Source organism: Suillus clintonianus, assembly GCF_016758775.1.
Source record: "Suillus clintonianus strain FC179 chromosome Unknown DEU56scaffold_21, whole genome shotgun sequence".
In the NCBI taxonomy this organism is placed as follows: domain Eukaryota; kingdom Fungi; phylum Basidiomycota; class Agaricomycetes; order Boletales; family Suillaceae; genus Suillus; species Suillus clintonianus.
In genome coordinates, this window is record NW_024539245.1 from 394,921 (window position 1) to 416,722 (window position 21,802).

Here is a 21,802-nt window from a genome sequence, read left to right on the forward strand (position 1 = left end):
GCTCATCTGTTTGTTCAGCACATCTCCTCACACCCAATTTTCTCCACACAGCATGCGAGTAACAAAGGCTCGGCGAAATATGTCAGTGTTGCTTTTCGTTCCTGAGCTCTTTCTCGCCTGACACTGATATAGGGCAAAGACTTCTTCGCCAACGATACAAATCACGCACCAGCTCCGCCTGCGAGCCCATCAGCTGTCCCTCATAGTTTGTTCGGTTCACTACGTTTCCGTCCTCGACCTCCAAATTCACCTCGATCAACAACGCGCGAGCCCCGACATTGGAATTTCAACTTGATTCCTGTAGGGATTTCCAGACGCATTGTTGGTGTGGCCGCTGCTCGTGATGAAGATGTGAGTTTTCTCGTCGTCGCTCCCCTTTCATTCCATTGAAACACGATGCAGAGGTACGGCATTACCCCTGAAACTGATGCGGAAGCTGCGGCAGCTATGCAACGTACGAATGTCGACAACGAGGCCGACAGTTCAACGCAACCAGGTCAACCTATGTCGGTGGTACAAGGGTCTCAGGGACAACCAACAGAAACACAGGGCCCAAGTGGTGGGACGGGAGACGTGTATTATGAAGTCAACTGCTGCGGATTTTTCTTTGGTCGCCGTCATCCCACCTCGCATCGGTCCTGAGTTCATTTGCTGGAAGTCACTCCATGTTTTTCTCTTCTCTCTTGTGTGGGTTTAGGCATTGTATCTCACTCCTAGCTCGTGCTGTCCTATGCAGATGTATATGATATTATTTTGTTAGATAGCTATGAATTGTAAAGTAAGGTGAAGGAACCACATGTAGACCCACGTCTAACCAAGATGTCCTGGTGCAAAGTGCATGCATACGCAGAGATAGGCTCGAGGACAGGCAGCGTTACATTCCTCAGTGTGCATCATATGCTCGTCATCGTTATCTTCCAGCCAAGTCCCCGCGCGTCAGTGGTAAGCTCGCGATGGATGATGAATTCAGTAAACAAAAGGAAGTGGTGCTGGGTGAGGAACTGCATAGGGATGTGGTGTCGAACGAGGGTGTGTGCAAGGATGGTGCTGGTGCTGTGGAGGTGGCACTGGCCCTATGGATAATGCTGATACAATGCAGGAGGAGGGAGGCATGTTGGAGAACCTGGATGATGAGTGCTAGTTCATCAACCTGACAGAGCATTGAAGAAAAAACAGCGGCAAAGAAAGTTGAAAACCAGGACGAGAAGTATTACGTCGCCTCCAAGCTTTCTCTCCATGCTCCACCACGCTTTACCGACCACTTAACGAGCGATCAGACGCGCATAGATGAGGCAGGTAGGCATGTCGCGAGCGATGAGTGTTGGCTTGGTGTTCATGAGGACCCTGCATCGTCATAAATGATCGACACGCCCACCACCGAAATGTTTTTTTCCAGTTCTGAATTCGACCGTCATACCCCGAAAGATGGGCGTAGTCAAGTTCCACCGGTGCTCGTACAATTGTCCAAAGTGGTATGCATAGATGACACAGGAGGATAGCCGCTTTGCATGCTGCCTCGGAAGACACTGTTTCTAGTGTATTGATGCAGGAGCCGATGATGGGATTGCAGAGTCGCTTTCGCAGCACAGGCTTACATCAGCCTGATGTGGGGGACCCCCAGGCGAGGGGTGGGCTTTGTCGTCGTGGAGTGCTTTCCATCACTTCACCTTGCTTGCGATACGCAGGCACACAGCCGCGTATACACAGCTCCAGCAGGTTCATGAACTACCTTGCAGATGCTACGCGCCACGGCCGAGGGCTTGAAGTCGGTCATATGTAAATGGAACGACAAATCATTTCCGCCTGCGACGTGACAAATTTAATAAAACCCAACCAAGGATCGGCCCACGACACGATCTGCAGGTTGTGTTGTCCGAACCCAGAGGTCAACTGGTGTCGCGAGGCCCCCACAACTTTCAGCACTACGAAAAATCGATGGGTGATCGAAGTCGTCCGACTTGCCATGGACGGGCAGCATAAATCTTGCATGAAGCCGAGGCGCCTTTGACGGGTCCTCAGTATCATAAAGATGTATGTCACCATCTGACGAGAGAGCTGTAAGCTTCTCGGCAATAAAACGGATGTTCAACAAGGCATTCGCGGATCGCACACGAGTCCCGTTTAAATGCTCAAATCAAGCCGAAAGAGAAAGACAGAAGGAGACACCCACGTCAGCTTCACCGTGTCATTGCCAATCCGAAACGTGCAGCGATCAGCACGGGTCCCGATTTTCCTCGAGCCCAGTAGGCAACACAGATCGTGAGGTGATCATAGACATCAAGTTTGATGTCTTGATCTTGAACTTCACTGCAAGCGGCTCTCACACCCACTAAACGACATCCATGTGACAAAGGATGTTCCTCCCCTGTGGATATCGTACGGAAGGATAATTGGTACTTGAGCTATCTGCGTCCACATCGATCGGAAGTGTAATGATGACCTCTAGTAGGTAGTTAGGTGAACCATTTGGTGTACATGAGGGCAGTTGACACTTGCTCTGTCAGAGATTCTTTGTGCCTATACGGTCTACCTGATGCATATGGCGAAAGATTGGCGAGAGATGGCGAGAGACTCACAGGCGGGCAAGCTATGGTTGAGAGGTTTCTGTTGGATTACAACTAGTGTTGTTGGCAAATTATTGACGTGGCAGAACTTGGCAAAGTACTTAAGGTACACCGCGGAGGATGCGTGCGACGAATGTATGATAAACTGAATTGTTGTCAATATGAGATCAAAGTAGTGCATAAAATACCCATGTCACCACAGGTACGGAGGACTTCTTCCACTGTTAGCCTCTCGTTTCTTGCACGCAGGAGGGTCTGGAAGGGCAATAGGTAGCATTGCCTAACTGCGAGACTACATCCTGCATTGTCGGATTCAGTAACTTGTACTGCGTGTCTCAATTTGACGTTTGACATAGAATAAGACATGGGAAAGTACTTGCAGTCGAGGGGCGAAAAGCAAATATAGCGCAAACTCGATGTGTGCGCCTGTTCAGTAGATTTAGGAACAAGTCGGCGTCTTGCCCTTACCAGCGATTTAATTCCGAAAACTGGGAAACTTGGAGGTGCAAGGAGTCTTGGAACTTATCTTCCGTAAGGATAGCACAAGGCTACGAGGCTGTTGGAAGAAAGATTTCTCGAATTGATCTTCCCTTGACATCAAATTCCTAGAATCGCATAGCACGATTCTTCCAGTGCAGATCTCCACCCCAAGATCTTTGCAGCCATGCAATCGAGGTGGCTCGGGTCGGTCACGTCTCACAGCATTGCATACAATTCATCCCGGTCGTGTCCGATGGCCTATCTGTAAGTCACAGCTATCCTTGAATAGACCAAACACGGGGTCAACAGGTGACACAGCATAATGTGCCTATCAGACATCATCGCCATGCGGCAGGCCGCAGAGGGAGGCCTATTGAAAAATTGAAAAAGTAGAACAGAACGCACCGGTACCGCGGATCTGTTTTATTCTGGAATCTGCACAGCAGCGTTTTTCCCACTTTCCTATCAGTCTATCTGTGCATGATACGCTATAGGTCATCGCCAATGAAGGAGGTTCATCCGAATGTATCGAGCAGAGAACATCATGATGGAGAGACCTAGAGAGTTTGCGTGAGCTGGCGGAGACATGGCGGCATTATGCCAACGCCGCTACCCCACATCATTAATTCATTTTCGCCTAATGATTATCTAACGTTTCTATGCATCAGACGTGGCACGGTGGCTCCTCGACAACGGTTGAATCTCAAATTCTCAATCACACGTCATTAATGAAAATAAGTTTATTTTTTGGGGGTATCGAGATACGAGAGTACAAGAAAGGCGCGCGAGAGTGATACTGAGATTCAGCAGAAGTGCTAGGGATATCAGCAATGAACAATTCCATGATGATGATAAATAATGATGAGCGATGATAATGATGATGGCGAAGGAAAAAAACAGCGTTCTATGGTAGCGCATGGGGATACGTCGGCAGGCAACGAGGATATGAAGCCACAAAAGCATCAGACTTCGCCTCTGTCCGGGTTCCCCATCTTCATCTCCGTCATCAATAAATCAGATAAACGAAGCACAGGAAGAACTCACCTCAAACAGGTCGGTATCCCCACCTGGAAGTGATTTTACATGGGCACGAGCGGAGACAGTGCTGGTGGTCGCTTTACTCTGCACGCCTCCGCTGCTATCCCCGTCGCTTGAGGACTGTAGGGCACCAAGATTGATGGTATTGATGCGGAAATTCGTACTGTCAGCGTGAGTGTGGTTGCGCCCTCGTAGGGCACTCCGACTATTTAGTGATGCAAGGAGGGAATTGGCATATACTGCAGAATAAAAGGGTGAGGACATATCTTGTCATCCGAGAAACATAAATAGGCGCTCACGCTTTCCGATGACAAAATCTATCGCGATGAACCATAAACTGCCTGGGCTGATAGAAAACTGCATGACAGACAGACATCAGTTTCAAATCTGCGTCGTTCACCTGAACTTACAGCGATGACTTCGGCCACAGCAACGACTCTAGAAGATAAGAAGCGAGGTTAGTGCAATCACCCATGTCTATCAGACAAGAGACGTACGAAGTCAGCAAACAACGATTGATAGCGTATATGATCAACGTATTAACGAGTGCGTTGGTCCTGGTGGTCGTTATCAATCTCAACTTCGCCAGCAATGAGGGATTGAGACCTACTCAATAATAGGACTGCGATTGCCATGCAAAAGCACGCACAGCGCCGCAGCAATGAAGACATCAGACAAAACCGCAGTGATGGCAAATGGCGTGGCGGCGTAGAGCTGCAAGAGCGTCAGCAGGATGCCTAGTCAAACATGTTTTCAGCGCACAGTGATCTCCGAAAGCGCGCTGAATTCCTTCTTGATGAACCTGAAAGGATTCGTTACATTTCACCAAGATTCAAGAGAGGAGTACTCACATGAGGATGACTGTCTCTACTTTGGCTCAGCGCGTTGTATGAGGAAGATGAAAAAATGGAGCCTACCCAATCCAAACGCTGTATTTCTAATCAATGAGCTGCTTACATGAGTCGTATATGGAGTCTTACCGAAGTGTGCAATGACGAACAACATCTTGAAATGACAAAACACCACTCAGTGCCAAACCACCATATGAACCCGAGAGCTTAAGCTTACGATAAAGCATGTCAGCCACCATCGAATCTTGGACCGGGTGACTACCCCACAAAGATTCAACGCAAGTAAATCAATTGAAAAGAAACACTTACGATGGCATATTCGAAAAGCAAAGTATCTGAAAAAGAAGCTCCTTATACATATCCGCAAACAGTTAGTGAAACCGCCACATACGTTTGCACGAGGACGGCCATGCACAGCTACTTCCAAGGTTAGTTTCGGAAATAATCTCACATGGAAAGAAAAAACTTGCGTTCAGACCGAGCGATGTCTTCGATTCCCATATGTTAGATGTTGAATTACTCAACGCGAGGGACTCACGAAAAGAGACCTGGTATGCATGACTCAGCGCCTAATCATTGCGGTGGAAGAAGCACGTACCAGACCCCAATGCCAAGGTTAGCCGGGTCACCAAAACTCGTTACCTATACTGAATCAGAATCGTATACACGAGGATCCTGTCGTTGACGCGCACAAGGTAGTAATATAGAGCATGACACACTTGAACCGGGATTAATTCAGTGAATGTCAATTTAGGCGCCAATCCATGACTCACTGAGGGAGACATGTAAAGTGTCCATGACCCTAGCAGAAATTCAGGGAAAGCAGAATCCATAACGCAAAGAAAATTACCAGATGAGCGCAACCTGTAACACTTTTGTAAGCCAAAATCGAGCATAATCAGATACGACGTACCAATAGTTTCAGACTGCTGGTGTCGCTGGGGTAATACACATAATACAGATATGTCTTGCGGGGGTTCGCAGATCAGTAAGTGCTGCCGCCTTCAACAACCGAAACACGGCGTACCTGCAGAGTCGTGATGCCATACAAGCTATGATCCAATTGCACTGTCAAGTCCTGGCCGAAGGAGACAGACTCTCGACGCACATCGCAGTCACCATACCCCCGATGAACCCCGCGCCTGAAAAAAGGTCAACTGTGCCCCTAGAACACATTCAAAACACATACCAAACGTATCGTTAATATCCACCGCCATAGCAAACAATCAGCGTACAGAGAGAAGAAGAAAGGAGAAAAAAACGTTGTGAAAAGGCTGTACACAGCAAGGCATTTATGTTATGGGGTTTTTAAGGTCCCAACAAAACAAGTATCCACGATGAAGAAAGCCTGAGGAATGAACTAAGCTTATCGAAATGAAATCCCCTTGGCGCGGTTTTCACGGGGGTCCAGATTCCAGACTTTGGCATTGACGCTCAATGTCCACTTTCACCTGTCAAACTAAAAATAAGATACCCCTTGACACTTGACATTTCCTCTCATCGGCGGGAAAAAATGATCACCTCGAGGCCTCCGTGGCCCGAGCGCTTGATTGTTGGCTGGCTGTGCTTTTGGTCTGACCGCAGCCAGATGATTGGTATGATGATCATGGGGCGGAGACTAGAAGAGACCCACAAAGAGTGATCAAACGATCCACCTGATTCTATACGTGGCAATGCCACATAGAAACTCATTAAACTATAGGCGGAGTGCACTCCCAGAACATTCAGTGTAGGTCTGCGCTCCGAGTGGTCAACAGACAAACTCCTGGTGGCTTCTGCCGCATCTGCCATATTCTGCCAAGTTCTGCCAGTTCTGCCAGTTCTGCCCTATAGGAAGTTATATAGCCTATAGGTAGTAGAACTCTGCTATTCTAGATGGTATGGAAAAGACTTATCTGAGTTCTAAAATGTGACTGTCAACGTCCCTTGCTTGGCATAATGCATAATCACGGAGTAGTGCCATAGGTGGAGAAACCGATCTCCCGAGAGTCGGGGAGTCGGATATGCGATCCATGAAATACAGCAAGAACTTGGCAAGAACGTCATTTCAGGTAACAGCCGTACAAAGACACACGTGCAATCCGCAGTGTTGCGGTCAGTACCTTTATGGCGAAACATAGCTAAGGCTGAGCGCTACAGCAAGCACAGCTTCAGCGCAGCGCAGTCTTGCACTGGACCTGCAACATGTACTCAATCATTAATATATGCGTATATCCATAGTGTGTGTATCCACACAAAATTGACCATCGACTGTCCACTATGTCACCATACCCACGCCACCAGGAGTTTCCGTGTGTACACCGCAAGGTGCGATCAGCGCAGTATTGCTTATATAACATCCGAATGTCCAGGAGCATCTTGCGGGTCCGAGATGAAGATGTTGTTTCCTTTGATGTTGATGAAGGAGTACTGCGGGGCTGGTTAGTTCATATTCAGGAACATAGAAGCTCGACAAACCTCCGCAAGATCCGTGTCTTTTCCCCGGTTGTAGTTCTGGTATACGAGGTTTATCTGAACAAGACAAACGTTAATGGAATATGCGACAAATAAATTCGGTACGTACCTCATTCATAAATGGTCTCAATCCAGCTTGCTCTAGCAGCTCCCACCAAGGCAAGAAATCCTCGAACTTCTTGTCCCAGGCGTGAATCTCGACTATGAGCTGTCCGAATGGTAGTGGTTCCCCGGACGAGATGTATGGTTGGATTATCTGGGTGAGTGTGTCAAACTCCCAACCTTCTATGTCAATTTTGAGTACGTCAATATGCTCGTGCTCTGATCAGAGCGCTTTATTAGCAAGAGATAGAACGCATATAGAAGGGCATACGAACTGTTCATGTCAAGCAGGGTCTTGAGAGTATACAGTTTAGGGTTATTGTGCGACTCATGCGAATCAAAATTGGCAAGACCCCACGAAAAGAAGTGTGCGCGGTAGTTGTTCTTGATGTGGGATCCAAATGAGTTAGAGCGATAGTCATATCCCCAAACTTGACAGTGCCGCGTCCGTTCGAGGAGTTGTGCCTCGAATGTCGTTTCATAGTTCATACCTACGCAAGTGCAAGTGAGTGCTAGACCAAAACTGGACGAAGGAAAGGGCGCACCGAAAGTGTATATGATACAGTCTGGCTTGTGCTCCAGTCGAGACATCCCACATGCCCACTTTCCACCATCCCCCAGTGCACCTATGCGCTCTAGTTCGTGCGGACAGTCGAAGGCTGGAGGAAAGAAGCTCCCTGAGAATGTTTGGTAAACGTCTTCTGGCAAACGGAAATCTTCATCGACAAAACTTACAAGCCGTGTATGCTGGCCATGGGTCTTTGTCTGGTGGGAACCTGGAACATGTTCAGCTCTCCACAACAGGACTAGTGAGTCGGTGAAACGTACATGACAATGTCGCGAGAGGTTGGGCCATATCTCTGTATTAGGTCCTTGCGGCCAGCTACAACTTTCTGATAGACCCTCTCTGCTCGTTCAAGTCGTGCTGGAAGGGTACTGTCACGGATATATGCAGCATACGAGTCGGTGGTGAGGGGAGCTTCGTATGGACTGAGTAAGAAGAAAGTTGCTGTCAGAACCAAGGATACAAGGATGAAATATCGAGGATGTCTCTGCCAGACTGCAGGCATGACGAATGTTGATGATTATGCGGACGTCGGTAATGACAGGGCTGAAGGGGTATGTGGGGAGAAAGCGCTGGCGTGAAGGATATGTGGGGAATAATGATAACCAGAAAGAGTTGTGTAACAACACACTGCGGCAAGTGCAACGCTGCGGTTGTGGTTAACGGCGCTAATTACATGGAATCAGTTAATATCCCCTTGCAAAGATTCTGAATAACACTTACGCAGGGTGCAGAAACTTGTAGCTCGCTGTAGGATAGTTTCAAGTTAGCACGAACGTTACATAGACCACCGTGTTTTAGAACGAGCGACGTGGCGGCGAAATCTCCCACTTAGATTACGACAACAAATAAGGCTAGGTCAGTTCAGGAACAACCCCAATTCTGCTTGCTCACTAATTCCACCATGTCCTCCAACAATGATCAGGAAACTATCTACGCTCAAGAGCCTGCTCCTTTGAAGCAATCAGACAATTTAGTACGTTCATTCAGTGTGCCTATATCATTTGGTCGACATGTGATACCCGGAAGGATCAAGGTGATAGCGAAAGCCAAGGACTAAAGGAGAGGCTAAAAGTAGCTGAGAAGACGTTGAGACTCAGGGAGAATCAGGTGATCGCACGAGAGGAAGGTTTGACAACGATAGAAGAGGGTCTGAGGCTGCGTAAAGAGGATTTGAGGTTTCGAGAAGAGGACCTGAACATCCGAGAGGAGGAACTGAAGGTACGAGAAGATCGTTTACGCCTCCGAGAGCAGGAACTCGAAGAAAGGAGCCCCAACATTTGAAAGGTGTAATTCATCCTTGGTGCAATTTCATGTCATGTCCTCTCTAGCGGCGCAACCACTGCAACTCTGCAACGAACCCATTCACATGATGACTTCATTGGACTGAACTTCTTCCGGCCCGTTAGATTTGCAATTGACTACCATTGTCAACGATGGCAAGTAGTAGCTGCTTTGATGTCCGGGTTGACTCGGTTTCAGTTTTTTCCATCTCGGAGAACAAACAGATAGTGCGACGAACCAATGTCGCTCGTTACGAAGTGAGAATTTCAGCAACCGATTTCACAACTGACTTGATATCCACAGCACCGCATTGCGCTCGTTGGACAGCACCAATGATGTAATTTTCCAACGCACGTGAAATGGCGCCTGACCTCAACGAGGCCATTATTGACAGGCCTCGAGGCGAATAAACGTGGCAAACACCTCCGAGAAGCACAGTTCTCAACTCAACCTTGATTGGCTTGTCCATTAATCAGACATAGCCCGCTCTCCATGCATTTGAAAAGCAGTCAAGCAAAGTATTCACCGCTTCCTGGGTTCGCTGTAGTCTCGTTTTTGTTCTTCCATCGCCGTCCTCAAGCACATTACACAAGGCCCCACTACTTATTTGTAATTTCTCGGCAGCGGGAATGGAAACATGCGGCATGCGTTCATTTAGACGAGAAGACCGCTGCCTCGTGTCTACCCTTGTCGTGCATATAAAGCCCCGCCAATCTGCAAACACACCTAGTTGAGCCATTCTTTGCACACTACCGTCATGATCCACTTCGTACGAATCTTCCTCTACTGCTTTCTTGTAAGTCGCGAGTCAATCGTATGTCTCTCAAGACGCTGACTTCCGCGTCTAGTTCATCTTCTCAGTCATCCTTATGGCGCTGTGCGCCGTAAGGCTGCACTACACCTTACATATGTCGCCAGATGATCCTCTGAACGGAGGCATCCGGTTTTATGGTACGTTAGCTGTTACGATATAAGTGCCCAGTCCCTCACTCAAGCTCGTCAAGACCACATCGTGGTTGAACTGCTCGTGACATCCATCATCACCCTTTTCTGGTCCACGTTTATGTACGTATGATTTCTATTACATTCACTCCAAGTTTAACTCCGCTCGCATCAGTGCCCGGACCATCCACGGCAGACACGAACATCGTCACATGAACACCTTCACTGCAGAGCTCGTTGGATTATTTATCTTTTTCCTTCTCTGGCTCGTCGGCGCTGCCGTTGCCACAGTACGTCACTCCACCCACTCCCTCCTTATGATTCATCATACTCACACACTGGGGCATAGCACACCGGCAATCCACCTGACATGTACGTCAAGTGGGGTAACCTTTCTTCCTGCTGGGCGTACAGCACGTGTAAGATCCTCACTGCGCTGGTCGCATTCGCTTGGCTAGGCTGGCTCCTCGTCTTAGCCCTATTCGTGATGTCATTACTGTTCGCGATTGCCAATAAGGCATTCCACGATCCGATGCATGGGCGCTGGGATCGCCGTGCCACCAATTACGGAGGAGACTTGTCTATGCGTAACATTGTTAGGTGAGGAGGGTGACGTCAGAAGAATAGGGCAACTAGCACTGCGCTCAATAGCGCGCCCGACGCCCAACGGCGCCCCGCAGAACCGTCTCCCACCTATATCACTCATACTAGACACTTACTAGCTTACCTTTAAATCTATTACTGCTTCACATAACGGCGCCCAAACAGGTTACTTGTAACTACAAGGTCACTTATCAGCCCATAATTGTGGCTGTGCGTACCCACATTTTCACCCCATGAGAATTCACGCTGGTTTTCAACCCGCACTGCATTGCGTGGCGTAATCAATACTGCATCGTTCCATGGAGCAGAATTGAAGTCGATTGGTGGACAGTGAGGATTTGTTAAAACGAGTGAGCGGAGCAGCTCAATTATATGGTGAGCGCGACAACTACCTTGCCGCACATGATGCATGACGTAGAAGATCGTTCCACTCCAGATCGGTGACACGAACTTGTTCAAGGCTTGAGACGAATGACAGTTGTAAATTGTTCGTAAGTCTTCCGACCCAGCATTTCCTCGTCAAACGATTTGTCATTGTGGCTGGTATGATTCCCTCGTAATCGAATCACTGCGCAGTCGCGGCCATCATCTCAAGACACAGTCAGTACCATTCTTCGGTTTCTAGGTTCCCCATTTCGCGTTTTTAGGAGCATTTGAATTCAAACGCGGTGGGGGGCGGAACTTCTCGCCCATCGTGGGAGCCCTCGTGCACATAGATGACAAAGTTTATTAAAATTTACTAGCCTGTTGATTGCTTGTTGACCACTTGCAATCGCCCTATGGAAGGTTTTTCCTGATGTAATGCTGATACTGCAGAACATCGCAGCAATTACCGCAGCAGTCGCAGCAGTGGCGCACCATTATCACGCTGCCCGAAACATGCAGCATGCGTTCGTTTAGGTGAGAAGACCACTGCCTGGTGTCTACCCTTGTCGTGCATATAAGGCCCCGCCTATCTGCAAACACACCTAGTTGAGTCATCCTTTGCACACTATCGTCATGATCCACTTCGTACGAATCTTCCTCTACTGTCTTCTTGTAAGTCGCGAGTCAATCGTATGCCTCTCAAGACGCTGACTTCTGCGTCTAGTCCATCTTCTCAGTTGTCCTTATGGCACTGTGCGCCGCAAGGCTGCAATACACCTTACATTTGTCGCTAGATGATCCTCTGAATGGAGGCATCCAATTTTATGGTACGTTAGCTGTCACGATACACGTGCCCTGCCCCCCACTCAAGCTTGTCATTGTCAAGACCACATCGTGGTTGAACTGCTCGTGACATCCATCATCACCATTTTCTGGTCGACGTTTATGTACGTATGATTTCTACTACATTCACTCCAAGTTGAAGCTCGCTCGCATCAGTGCCTGGACCATCCACGGCAGACACGAACATCGTCACATGAACACCTTCACTGCAGAGCTCGTTGGATTATCTATCCTTTTCCTTCTCTGGCTCGCCGGCGCTGCTGTTGCCACAGTACGTCACTCTACCCACTCCCTCCTCATGGTTCGTCATACTCACACACTGGGGCATAGAGCAACGGCAATCCACCTGACATCCTATTCACATGGGGTAACCTTTCTTACTGCTGGGCGTACAGCATGTGTAGGATCCTCTCTGCGCTGGTCGCATTCGCTTGGCTAGGCTGGCTCCTCGTCTCAGCCCTACTCGTGATGTCATTACTGTTCGCAAGAGCTAATAAGGCATTCCACGATCCGATGCACGGGCGCTGGGATCGCCGTGTCACCAATTACGGAGGAGACTTGGCTATGTATAACATTGTTAAGTGAGGAGGGTGACGTCAGAAGAATAGGGCGTAGATACTAGTATGAGGAGTTGAAAGATGTCAGAGCGGTGAGTCTTTCTTTCAGGTGTGGAAACGTGGACACCGTGCTATTTAATAATGACATTTACATTACTCTATGATACAACACATCGCGACTGATGCAGCGAATCGTTGCAGGTCACATTATTGAAAGGTGTGGACAGGGCAGATCATTCGAGAAACTACAGTCTGAGAGATAGATTGATCATAATACAGATAGTTTTCAATACCAGTCCACGATCGCTATTATTATTAGTACACTTCCCCAACATATTATTCAATTAGCGTTCTCAGCTTCCGCCATGCGGATCCATAGTCCGCCCTATCAAATGAGGTTATTAACACGGAAACGAAGGAAGAGAAGAGCACAGTACGTGAGCATAGATCGTTAAATGAGCCTTCGGCCAAAACTGTTCACGTGATTTGCGGCCTGTAGCATGAGCCCAATCAACAGGCGGGAGGGTGTCCGGGTGTTGCGCTTCGGGGTGGAGAGTGATAGATGAGAAGGATTGAAGGAGACGGATGAGCATGAATGACATCTCGTTGTAAGCGAACTATGGGTTAGGGTCAGGAAAACTTGCTAAGTGAGGAAGAGGAGGCGAGAAATGTCACCTGTTGTCCGAGACAGATGCGGGGGCCGGCGTTAAAGGGAAGGAATATGAAGGGTTTAGGTGTAAGATATTTGTGTAGCCGTTCATCGAGGAAGCGGTCGGGATCGAACTCATCAGCTGGCAAAATGTCAGTGTGTGCAGACCGATCGTTCGAAACATGCAAAGGCGTACCATCAGGGCCCCAAAGATCTTTTCTGCGATGCATTAGAAACACAGAGTAGCTGACGCTAGAGCCAATATCTGTGTTACGGTTGAAAACTCTCGGAGGAAAATAAAGCTGTACCTTGTCTTAGGAGGGACGTATATTGGTTTGTCCAAGTGGCTAGTTGCAGGTAGTGTAGATGCATTCACACTCTCACTATCATGATGTCAGCATTTTCTCAAGAATGTAGGATGCACTGCGCACCGAACATTGAAAGGTCTGCGAACAACTATCAGACAGGTCTTTAAATTCCTGATTCAAGCGACTTACACAGGAGAAAAAACCCTCATAGTTTCTGTAAAGCAAATAAGTCAGAGGTCAAAGTAGGACGAGTCATAAAATTTTGTCTATACCATTAATGACAGCACGAAGGTACTTCATTTCACGGATGTCATCGTAAGTCGGCCTTTCAGTAGGTCCGACCTTGGCCATGATTTCCTCTCGCAGGCGGGTCATCACATGCGGGTGCATGGAAAGTAGATACAGGGCAACAGTTAGCGTCCCAGCGGTCTACGTGCAAGATGATTAATTAATATTCAGGCGAACGCAACGATAGATTTACCGTATCCCTACCGGCGATCATGATGTTCAAGATCTCATCTTTCAGCACCACGGGATCTTATTACCAGAAAATAAATTTCGTGATACGCAAGAATGCTGGAGTCCTACCTGTCGTCATCTCGACAAGATGGTCCAGTAATGTCGTATCATCGTTATCCACATTCTTCTCTCCACTGGCATGAGCAGACTGTGTCTTGGCAATAGCTTCTTTCAATATAGGATCGATGAACGAGTTCACGATTCGCATAGGCGCTGCGGTGTCGTCCTTGAATATTTCAAACAAGGGCCAGATCCAGCCTCTGCGGGGACGTTGGGCGATAATTGATTGTGCATCTGCGAACGCACGAGCAAAGTCATCAGCAGTCTTTGCCCTGCCAGTAAGGGCTTCGGCCGTTACGACGTTATGCGGGTAAGGCAGTCCTGCAGAAAGACTGTGTACGCAATGGCCAAATAAAAATTCCGTGGCGGCGTCGAGCGTGAACCGTGAGATAAGGTCCTATGCTTTTGGTGTTAATGTGTAATGTAACATCAGGACATATTTAGTATGAAGCTGACCTGGAAGTCGACAGGATATCCAGCACGGAAACGCGCCTTCATCTGCGTGATAGCGTCTTCGGCATGACGATCGAAGGTATTGAAGTGACTGATTCGGTCATGGCTGAAGAAAGGCCTTGTCATTGAGCGATGGAATTTCCACATTTCACCTTTCATGAGTATGATGTTAGTCATTCGGGAACTGAATAGAAGTTCGTTTACCGTCAGAATTGAAAACGCCCGTCCCGAGGACACTTGACATCGTCTTCCTGAACTTATTCCCTGTATAGAATATTTAAAATGGAGCCGATCATTGAAAATGTGATCGACTCATCACCTTTGATATAGTTTTCAAAATCGGACGCTAGTATGGTCTGCGATTCAACAGTATCAGTTCCGTAATTTCAAAAAGCAAGCCTATCGGTATACCTTGATGTGGCTAGGTTCCACTGTAAATATGAGGTCTTCATACATGAAGTGGAGGTTAAAGCATGTTCCGAACTCTGCGACGAAGTCTGCCAGTCCATCACCTGACACAATAATTCATGCGAAATTAGTATGCGGAAATCAGACAGACATACCAGGATAACCGTTCTTGAATCGATCGACCATTTTGAGCATGACATCGAGGTTACCAATTGTTTTGCCCTTAACAGTACACGCAAGGCGAGCACCCATCCTTGCAGCCTGTCGGCGGCGAATGATACCGACATACAGGAGGCGTAATGTAAACCCAATTGGTAAACTACTGGTCGCACCCAGTAGGAAGATCCATGGTGGCAAGGATATACCAGACATTGTCGCGAACCGCGCTAAGGAGATGGTGCCAAAGCATAGCGAGCCTGCCAATACGGCTGTGCGACCAAGGAAAGCGATTCCCGGTGTGGTCATACTGCTTTACTGCCGACGGCAAGTGATTGGTGATGACGGCAAATTCAATCCCAAGTGCGACGGAAGATAAACAAGAGCTGTGGGTTGCTGCAGAAAGTTACCGGCTATAAAAACCGTTTCATGAACATTTGATTCCGTCCCCTTACCTTCATGTGACATGATATAACGTGCGTCATGGAGAGGGGAAAGAAAAAATAGTTGGATTTCATTCCCCACACCAATGACCATAAATGGAGGAAATTACCATAGTCTGAGGAATGGAAGGTTGCGTGTCCTCAAGATATGATCCGTCTGCTCTGAACTGTCATCATCGTCAGTTGAGCTGATGCTAAGACGAATTAGCCTTCAAGATCGGACAGGCGTTCGGGCACCATCTTCGGGGATAGAAAGTTTTGGAGAGGCCATAAGCTCAAGGTTGTAGCAGATTACAAGCAGTCACAGGGTCTCCAGGTTACCTCTAAGACGATGGGTTACTGCGATGCTATCTGGCCAGGCCATCAGTCTTGAAAGGTTTAGACTCACCTTGGTTCTGCCATCGGCTCAGGGTCATGGCAAATATAAATCTTAGCCTGACTAATTTGGTTCAACTTAGGGTTACGATAACGTAACGTGATGTACCCCTGTAAAATTAGATCACCGCAGTTTCAAGTTGACGCTCACCAACTTGAACACTAGGACAGCCAGTGACCACCACGAGCTGTGTTAGTGTGAGTGCTAGTTGTCGCCACTCCTTGGCTTTCCGTTTGCTACTCTGGGTCACCAACTAGTAACAAACTTCAAGTTAGTATGTCCCCATCTTGGGTCAGTCCTGGCGTGGCCTACCTCACACGGGGCTTGCTTTCCGTCGTTGTTCCGGCCGCTTCTTCCGTCATTATCGTAGCACGCCTGGCCTCTCTAAAAGGCGTTCGAGTTTCTCCATGGATTATATCTGCGGTGGTTTTGGGTGCAACGCCTCTCGGGTTTGCGGCATACATTCTTGCGGATGGGAGATCGCAGAAACGAAAGGCCAAACGACTCGGTGCCAGACTTGTCCCTCGTGTCCAGGGCAAATGGCCTGGAAATCTCGACAAGGTAGTGAATATGGTTTTGAAGTCCGAGAATGAATACCTTGGTACAGTTTCAATTTCATCCATTCCATGCTCATGATTTACGGCATCGTACGTATAGGACGACCTATTGAGGACGAGATCAAGCTTCTGGGACCGACTGTTAATTTTCGGTTTTTTTGGGAGGACTCCATCCTGACCACGGAACCGCAACACATCAAGGCAAGTTCCAATGTATATTCGAAAATATTATAATGAAACACCACATAGACCATGCTCGCAACTGACTTCGATAACTATGCTAAAGGTATGCACCATAGACGCTGCCCGTTTACACGTGAAATGTGACTCAATGTAGGTGCCAAGTTCAGAGAAGCAGCTGACTCCGTCCTTGGAACGGGCGTATTTAATTCAGATGGTAAGCGTGCATCGGCGAGACCTGTGACCGACTGACCAATTGGCTGTCCCACCAGGTGAAACATGGAAGTGAGCAATGGATTTGAAGATTGCCTTTGATGGGGAATCTTAGACTTGTCTGTAGGCTTCACCGAACCATGACACGGCCTTTCTTCACCCATGATCGGATAGGTCACTTTGAGATCTTTGACCGTCATGCGGATCATGCTATTGCTTTGGCGAAGGAACGTTTCAGAGCGGGCTTGGCAATCGACTTCCAAGTACGGCTTTTCCAAACTAGCCTTGTCATTTTTTGTTGACACCCACCACAGGATCTCATCTCAAGATTCACGCTTGACTCTGCATCAGAGTTCCTATTTGGACACTGTATTGATTCACTTTCCGCTAGACTCCCCTACCCAAATGACGCGACAGAATCCGCAAATGTTATTCAAGGAGACAACCCCTCCGCCGCCTTCTCAGACGCTTTCTCTCAGGCTCAACAGATAATCAATCGTCGTATCTCCGTCGGGCACATCTGGCCACTTTTTGAGATTCTTGCTGACAGCACCGCGCAACACATGAAAGTGGTAAACGCATTTTTAGATCCGATCCTCAAAGACGCTCTGGAGAAGCATAGCACGGCTGTAGACTTAGACAGAAATGACAATGACCAAACCCTTGTGGACCATCTCGTAAACCTGACATCGGGTGAGACCGCACGTTACTATGGGATTTCTGTTGTTGAAATGTTCTTTTCAGACTTCAAGATCATCAAAGATGAGACGTTAAATATATTGCTGGCGGGAAGAGATACTGTAAGCTCGCAATCACCTTTTTAAGTCATCCTGGTCTGTAACGAAGAATAATTCTCAGACAGCCTCAACATTAACATCGGCCATTTATTTGCTTACAATGCATCCAGCGTTCCTCGCTCGGCTCAGGGAGGAAATCATATCGAAGGTTGGGCCAACTGGAAGGCCCACATATGATAATATCAAAGAAATGAAGTACCTCCGGGCCGTCCTCAATGGTGCTTATTCTCGTTTCCTGTCGATTGCGGGGATTTTTCTCACCTGTTTTAGAAACACTGCGCCTTTTTCCTGCCGTGTAAGTGATTTACTTTTAATTTCAGTCATATTTTATCTTTGTAACACGACCACCTAGCCCCTTTGATGTGAGGTACGTTCTTAGGCTACTTCAAAGATGCTAGACTTGAGCCACAAGCTTTTAGGGAAAACATGCATGACACGACATGGACATCCCCTGAACCTGGGAAGAAGCCACTGTTTATCCCACAAGGGACCATGTACGCATGTCATTCGATCATTTAGATTCATAGCATGACTACTACAATTTTAGGCTCAGCTATTCAGTTTTCCTTATGCACCGAAGAACTGATCTATGGGGACCAGATGGTAAGTAACTTTAATCTCATTTACATATAAGTGATGGATTCATTCGGATCCCGTGCTCTAGCATTGGAGTTCGATCCGGATAGATGGCTCGACGAACGTGTGAAGAAATACCTGATTCCCAATCCTTACATTTTCCTGCCATTTAACGCAGGACCAAGAATCTGCTTAGGGCAACAAGTACGTTTCTCATTCGTTGCCGCCACTCATCTCATACCCTATTGTCTCTCAGTTTGCCTACAACGAAATGTCGTTCATGCTCATTCGTTTGCTGCAAAACTTCTCCGCGATAACACTAGCCCCTGAGCCCGCGATGCGCCCACCTGCGTGGTGGGCCGAGAGAGACGGTCGGCAGGCTATCGAGCGATTCAGGCCAAGAAACCACTTGACACTTTTTTCCAAGGCTAGTTCCACTCTGATTTGATTTACCGCCATCTAACTAGGCTCTAACTTGTAGGGTGGTATGTGGGTTAAGATGGAGGCTGTAGATGACGTCGAAGTGATAAACTAGCTATGACTTTGGTGCTGTGGGACAATACTGCCAGCTGTTCATGTATATGGACCACTTTAGCTTTCAATTTTGTCGTTATTGTTGTAATTATAAACGTACGCTATACTGCATTGAGTATCGCTCAAGCTCAGAGTCACAGGAGAGCTCGTCAGGTAAGTAGCATCCGAATCTGTGATGATCGCGATGTCTTGCAGACTTCAAACGCTGGAACGCCATAAGTATGTACAGCTATTTTTACTCTCCATTTTCAAGCCATAATTAATCAATTACGCCCCGCAGCAATATTAAGCTGCTTTCTTCCGAGGTTCGAACGTTCAGGCCCCAGGTAAGGTGTCTCTCAAGTTACAAAACAAAGCTCAGCGCTTTCGAGACATTGCATCAGTGGGTTGAATTCCTATGCCGTACTGCAGTACAACCACATGCAATATATGCTTCACAAAACACACGGTTACGTCGGTGAGCCTATTTGTGTCGCACACAGGCAGCATACCTGGATATCTGCGCTGGTGGCCTGCTCGATTGTTCTAGGTATAATGTGTCGCAGTTCTATTTATATGGAGATCTCGGGTACTCTGTCAAAGTTTCAGCACGTCCTACATTCATCTTGGTCAAGTACCAAAAACATGCATTTCCAGCGAATGTCGGTATCGATATCCGTACATGGTCAAGCTAGCACCAACCGCCCAACTCAGCACTATAGGCCCACATCAAACTGACCGTTCTGAACATCCTCGTGTCTGCCGTCAGATTTCTAGGCGAACTTCTGTCAGTTAGTCCGCTTATCTGCTGCCGTACTGATTGTGCATACCATAGACGCTGCTGGCAGCTGTAGTGGGAATTTGCGTCACAGAAGAGCACACTAGCGGGTGGACTTCCTTGATGATATGCCTTCCAGCAATACTTTAATGCTGCTATGCACGCCGCACAGTACGCTCAGTTCTATGTTTCACTTGTGAGGGATCTCCCGCGACTCATCCGCGGAGCGCTCTATCAACACAGTGCATTTATCTCGATCGAGCATAGTGCCCTCATCGGCCCACATCCATATCGTTCTAAATAGTACTGAAGGGCTATATTATACCTCAATGTTGTTTATTTGTCTCGTCGACGTTTCAAAGCTGGACAATGTGGGGTTCGTCTTTCGAGGTGAGAGCATTGACTTCAAGTGATTCGTGTGGTGCTCACAAGAGTTGACTTAAGTCGTATATCGTTGTTGATTGCTGCTGTCATGCTGGAATTGTGGCAATGATGAACCTTGCGTTCTTGATTCCCAATTTGACGGCATATCGATTCTAGTGAAACAACACGCTGTTTCAGATGCCGAAAAGTGCGACGTTTCGGAGAGGCCTCAGTCTATCAAAGACTTCTAATATCGACTTACAGACATGTGCAGCAGAGGGGATCAGATAAGTGACACAGATGTGGTGTTAGATTCTCTGACAATATTTGGCACTTGATTTCGTTTAAACTTACACTTTCGGCCCATGTTCAGATCGCTTGTCACGAGACCACTGCGGCAGGGAAAGCAGGGATGCCGTGCTGCCCTGCGAAGGACAAGGTTTGTTTGACAGGACAAGCTCCGTGGGGACGTATCCATGTTGCGAGTGATTTGCTTCGCGGATCCAGGCGCTTGATACTGTCATGCGGGATTTTCCCCACCATAGGGTCTTCCGTATATGGAGGGTCCGCGTTTATTCTGCTCATGCCCACAGTGCTAGGAAATGGACGGGACCTTTGTAGGGCCACCTCGCTGGACTTTCCTGTAAGTTGTGCCATCGAGCAGGTAGGTAGAATAGCGAAACAGATAATGTCATTTATTACCTGGAAATGCAGATGCAGAAGAGCAAATTTGTCTCCGGCCACAAATGGCTAGCTCAGGAGCTACAGGTCACGGCCGGAGCAATGGCGCAACCTCCCACAATCGGCCACGCCCTCGCTGCAAACCATCAATTCTTGGCTTAATACCTACATCAGGAAGGTGATGATGAAACTGAAGCTTGTGACCGTGTGTGCAATTGATTGACACCCTCATGTGCTAGATGCTGCAACGACCACCATTGGCGGACGTCTCGTAGCATGTGCCTGGAACTGATAATTTTCTTCTCTCGGATAGTAGAGCCATCAGATCAGATACTGAGTAGGCGATGGTGCATCGAGCTCCGGATCGGATGCAAAGATACATAATACTCACTGAAAGGATCCTATCCGTGTGTTTCGATGTTGCGGATGTAACATGTAGCATGTTGGAGGCGAATTTGACAGTGGCCTTCAGTAGCTTTAATATGTGCTCTAGGGATCTTTGTCAGAATGTTTAAATTCGTAGCTCGTAGAACTGCACCTTCACATTTTAGGCGATTTTTGATGGGTGCAAGTTCGCTGTGAACTTCATTGTATACTGAATGGTGTCATATGGGTGTGAGACAAAAATCGATATGACACGCATTTGTTGTGAACAAGAACTTTTTTGGCTGGCTCCGCCTTTACATGCAATCAAAGGAGTGACCATTGCCGTGCGGAAAGACTGTTGACAATATCGCCGCTATCCCAGGTACTGAGAATAAAGGAGAGTCTCAAGGACCGCTGTCAATCCAGTGGCAATCCTCGGTAAACACGGATAGGCAGTCATGGGAGACGCACCTGACAACTAACATCAGACATTGGCCCTCAGACCCATGATAGAGTATGGGATGACATAAAGTCTCCCGATGTAGCTTGATCATGGCTGTGGCAGAGTCTGAGATGTCCCTGGCGATGTATCAGTTCCAAATTGTCTGCAATACAAATGAAAACATAGTAATAATGTCAAGAAGTTCTGTTCTGCAGTCGAGAAAGCAGATCAATTCGTGCGTGCTGAACCTGAGCGCGAGCGCTAGCCTGCAAGATGCTGATAGCGCCGCGGGCGCCGGGCACTATACAATGTACA

General features: G+C 47.7%; 8 protein-coding genes across 8 annotated transcripts; 5 read left to right on the top strand and 3 right to left on the bottom strand.

The window, feature by feature from the left end:
* Window positions 1-819: 819 nt before the first annotated feature.
* On the top strand, window positions 820-2,008 carry DEU56DRAFT_754501 (uncharacterized protein; the record flags this gene model as incomplete). The annotated part of the gene is made up of 7 exons (XM_041349827.1): window positions 820-886; window positions 922-1,029; window positions 1,168-1,296; window positions 1,397-1,472; window positions 1,537-1,628; window positions 1,686-1,776; window positions 1,864-2,008. The coding sequence occupies 7 exons, from the start codon at window positions 820-822 to the stop codon at window positions 2,006-2,008; spliced, it is 708 nt and encodes a 235-aa protein (XP_041210554.1).
* A 1,761-nt stretch (window positions 2,009-3,769) lies between these two features.
* Window positions 3,770-6,150, bottom strand: DEU56DRAFT_938788 (uncharacterized protein; the record flags this gene model as incomplete). The annotated part of the gene is made up of 22 exons (XM_041358854.1): window positions 3,770-4,036; window positions 4,089-4,321; window positions 4,382-4,439; window positions 4,493-4,520; window positions 4,580-4,639; window positions 4,693-4,796; window positions 4,845-4,884; window positions 4,934-4,949; window positions 5,000-5,019; window positions 5,063-5,191; window positions 5,243-5,268; window positions 5,325-5,350; window positions 5,400-5,421; window positions 5,472-5,481; window positions 5,532-5,575; window positions 5,626-5,651; window positions 5,707-5,735; window positions 5,784-5,797; window positions 5,847-5,900; window positions 5,961-5,985; window positions 6,042-6,075; window positions 6,123-6,150. 22 exons carry the CDS (start codon window positions 6,148-6,150, stop codon window positions 4,007-4,009), a joined length of 1,056 nt encoding a protein of 351 aa, XP_041210555.1. The 3' UTR covers window positions 3,770-4,006.
* An 807-nt stretch (window positions 6,151-6,957) lies between these two features.
* DEU56DRAFT_792216 (methyltransferase domain-containing protein) lies at window positions 6,958-8,883 on the bottom strand. The gene is made up of 8 exons (XM_041352699.1): window positions 8,778-8,883; window positions 8,318-8,722; window positions 8,225-8,265; window positions 8,035-8,166; window positions 7,765-7,980; window positions 7,497-7,708; window positions 7,391-7,444; window positions 6,958-7,342 (listed from the first exon to the last, which is right to left on the bottom strand). The coding sequence occupies exons 2-8, from the start codon at window positions 8,557-8,559 to the stop codon at window positions 7,262-7,264; spliced, it is 978 nt and encodes a 325-aa protein (XP_041210556.1). The 5' UTR covers window positions 8,560-8,722; window positions 8,778-8,883; the 3' UTR covers window positions 6,958-7,261.
* Window positions 8,884-8,958: 75 nt separating this feature from the next.
* DEU56DRAFT_910841 (uncharacterized protein) lies at window positions 8,959-9,338 on the top strand (the record flags this gene model as incomplete). Its single annotated transcript, XM_041357229.1, has 2 exons — window positions 8,959-9,030; window positions 9,084-9,338. The coding sequence occupies 2 exons, from the start codon at window positions 8,959-8,961 to the stop codon at window positions 9,336-9,338; spliced, it is 327 nt and encodes a 108-aa protein (XP_041210557.1).
* A 757-nt stretch (window positions 9,339-10,095) lies between these two features.
* Window positions 10,096-10,884, top strand: DEU56DRAFT_910842 (uncharacterized protein; the record flags this gene model as incomplete). Its single annotated transcript, XM_041357230.1, has 5 exons — window positions 10,096-10,134; window positions 10,187-10,289; window positions 10,343-10,403; window positions 10,456-10,570; window positions 10,630-10,884. 5 exons carry the CDS (start codon window positions 10,096-10,098, stop codon window positions 10,882-10,884), a joined length of 573 nt encoding a protein of 190 aa, XP_041210558.1.
* A 704-nt stretch (window positions 10,885-11,588) lies between these two features.
* Window positions 11,589-13,034, top strand: DEU56DRAFT_247127 (uncharacterized protein). The gene is made up of 5 exons (XM_041345279.1): window positions 11,589-11,921; window positions 11,974-12,076; window positions 12,136-12,196; window positions 12,249-12,363; window positions 12,423-13,034. Exons 1-5 carry the CDS (start codon window positions 11,883-11,885, stop codon window positions 12,675-12,677), a joined length of 573 nt encoding a protein of 190 aa, XP_041210559.1. The 5' UTR covers window positions 11,589-11,882; the 3' UTR covers window positions 12,678-13,034.
* DEU56DRAFT_854612 (cytochrome P450) lies at window positions 12,999-15,514 on the bottom strand (the record flags this gene model as incomplete). The annotated part of the gene is made up of 15 exons (XM_041355237.1): window positions 12,999-13,034; window positions 13,087-13,266; window positions 13,325-13,440; window positions 13,495-13,550; window positions 13,607-13,681; window positions 13,730-13,744; window positions 13,796-13,820; window positions 13,879-14,035; window positions 14,088-14,143; window positions 14,195-14,582; window positions 14,642-14,790; window positions 14,843-14,902; window positions 14,958-14,994; window positions 15,050-15,150; window positions 15,202-15,514. Coding segments are annotated over 15 exons (1,761 nt in total), but the record flags the coding sequence as incomplete, so codon positions are not given.
* Window positions 15,515-16,263: 749 nt separating this feature from the next.
* Window positions 16,264-18,846, top strand: DEU56DRAFT_792236 (cytochrome P450). The gene is made up of 12 exons (XM_041352700.1): window positions 16,264-16,622; window positions 16,679-16,779; window positions 16,828-16,864; window positions 16,916-16,975; window positions 17,031-17,043; window positions 17,099-17,234; window positions 17,286-17,771; window positions 17,830-18,005; window positions 18,167-18,262; window positions 18,316-18,371; window positions 18,433-18,548; window positions 18,601-18,846. Exons 1-12 carry the CDS (start codon window positions 16,298-16,300, stop codon window positions 18,790-18,792), a joined length of 1,794 nt encoding a protein of 597 aa, XP_041210561.1. The 5' UTR covers window positions 16,264-16,297; the 3' UTR covers window positions 18,793-18,846.
* Window positions 18,847-21,802: the final 2,956 nt, after the last annotated feature.

What these genes read in the sequence shown, in the direction of transcription:
- DEU56DRAFT_247127 (XM_041345279.1), top strand. Translation starts at nt 11,883, where the DNA reads ATGATCCACTTCGTACGAATCTTCCTCTACTGTCTTCTT. An exon ending in ATTTTCTGGTCGACGTTTAT is followed by an intron (nt 12,197 to 12,248) that starts GTACGTATGATT and finishes CGCTCGCATCAG; the next exon opens with TGCCTGGACCATCCACGGCA. An exon ending in CCGGCGCTGCTGTTGCCACA is followed by an intron (nt 12,364 to 12,422) that starts GTACGTCACTCT and finishes ACTGGGGCATAG; the next exon opens with AGCAACGGCAATCCACCTGA.
- DEU56DRAFT_792236 (XM_041352700.1), top strand. Translation starts at nt 16,298, where the DNA reads ATGTCCCCATCTTGGGTCAGTCCTGGCGTGGCCTACCTCACACGGGGC. An exon ending in GGTGCTTATTCTCGTTTCCT is followed by an intron (nt 18,006 to 18,166) that starts GTCGATTGCGGG and finishes CAAAGATGCTAG; the next exon opens with ACTTGAGCCACAAGCTTTTA. An exon ending in TGATCTATGGGGACCAGATG is followed by an intron (nt 18,372 to 18,432) that starts GTAAGTAACTTT and finishes CCCGTGCTCTAG; the next exon opens with CATTGGAGTTCGATCCGGAT.
- DEU56DRAFT_792216 (XM_041352699.1), bottom strand. Translation starts at nt 8,559, where the DNA reads ATGCCTGCAGTCTGGCAGAGACATCCTCGATATTTCATCCTTGTATCC. An exon ending in ATGGCCAGCATACACGGCTT is followed by an intron (nt 8,167 to 8,224) that starts GTAAGTTTTGTC and finishes AAACATTCTCAG; the next exon opens with GGAGCTTCTTTCCTCCAGCC. An exon ending in CTGTATCATATACACTTTCG is followed by an intron (nt 7,981 to 8,034) that starts GTGCGCCCTTTC and finishes GCACTTGCGTAG; the next exon opens with GTATGAACTATGAAACGACA.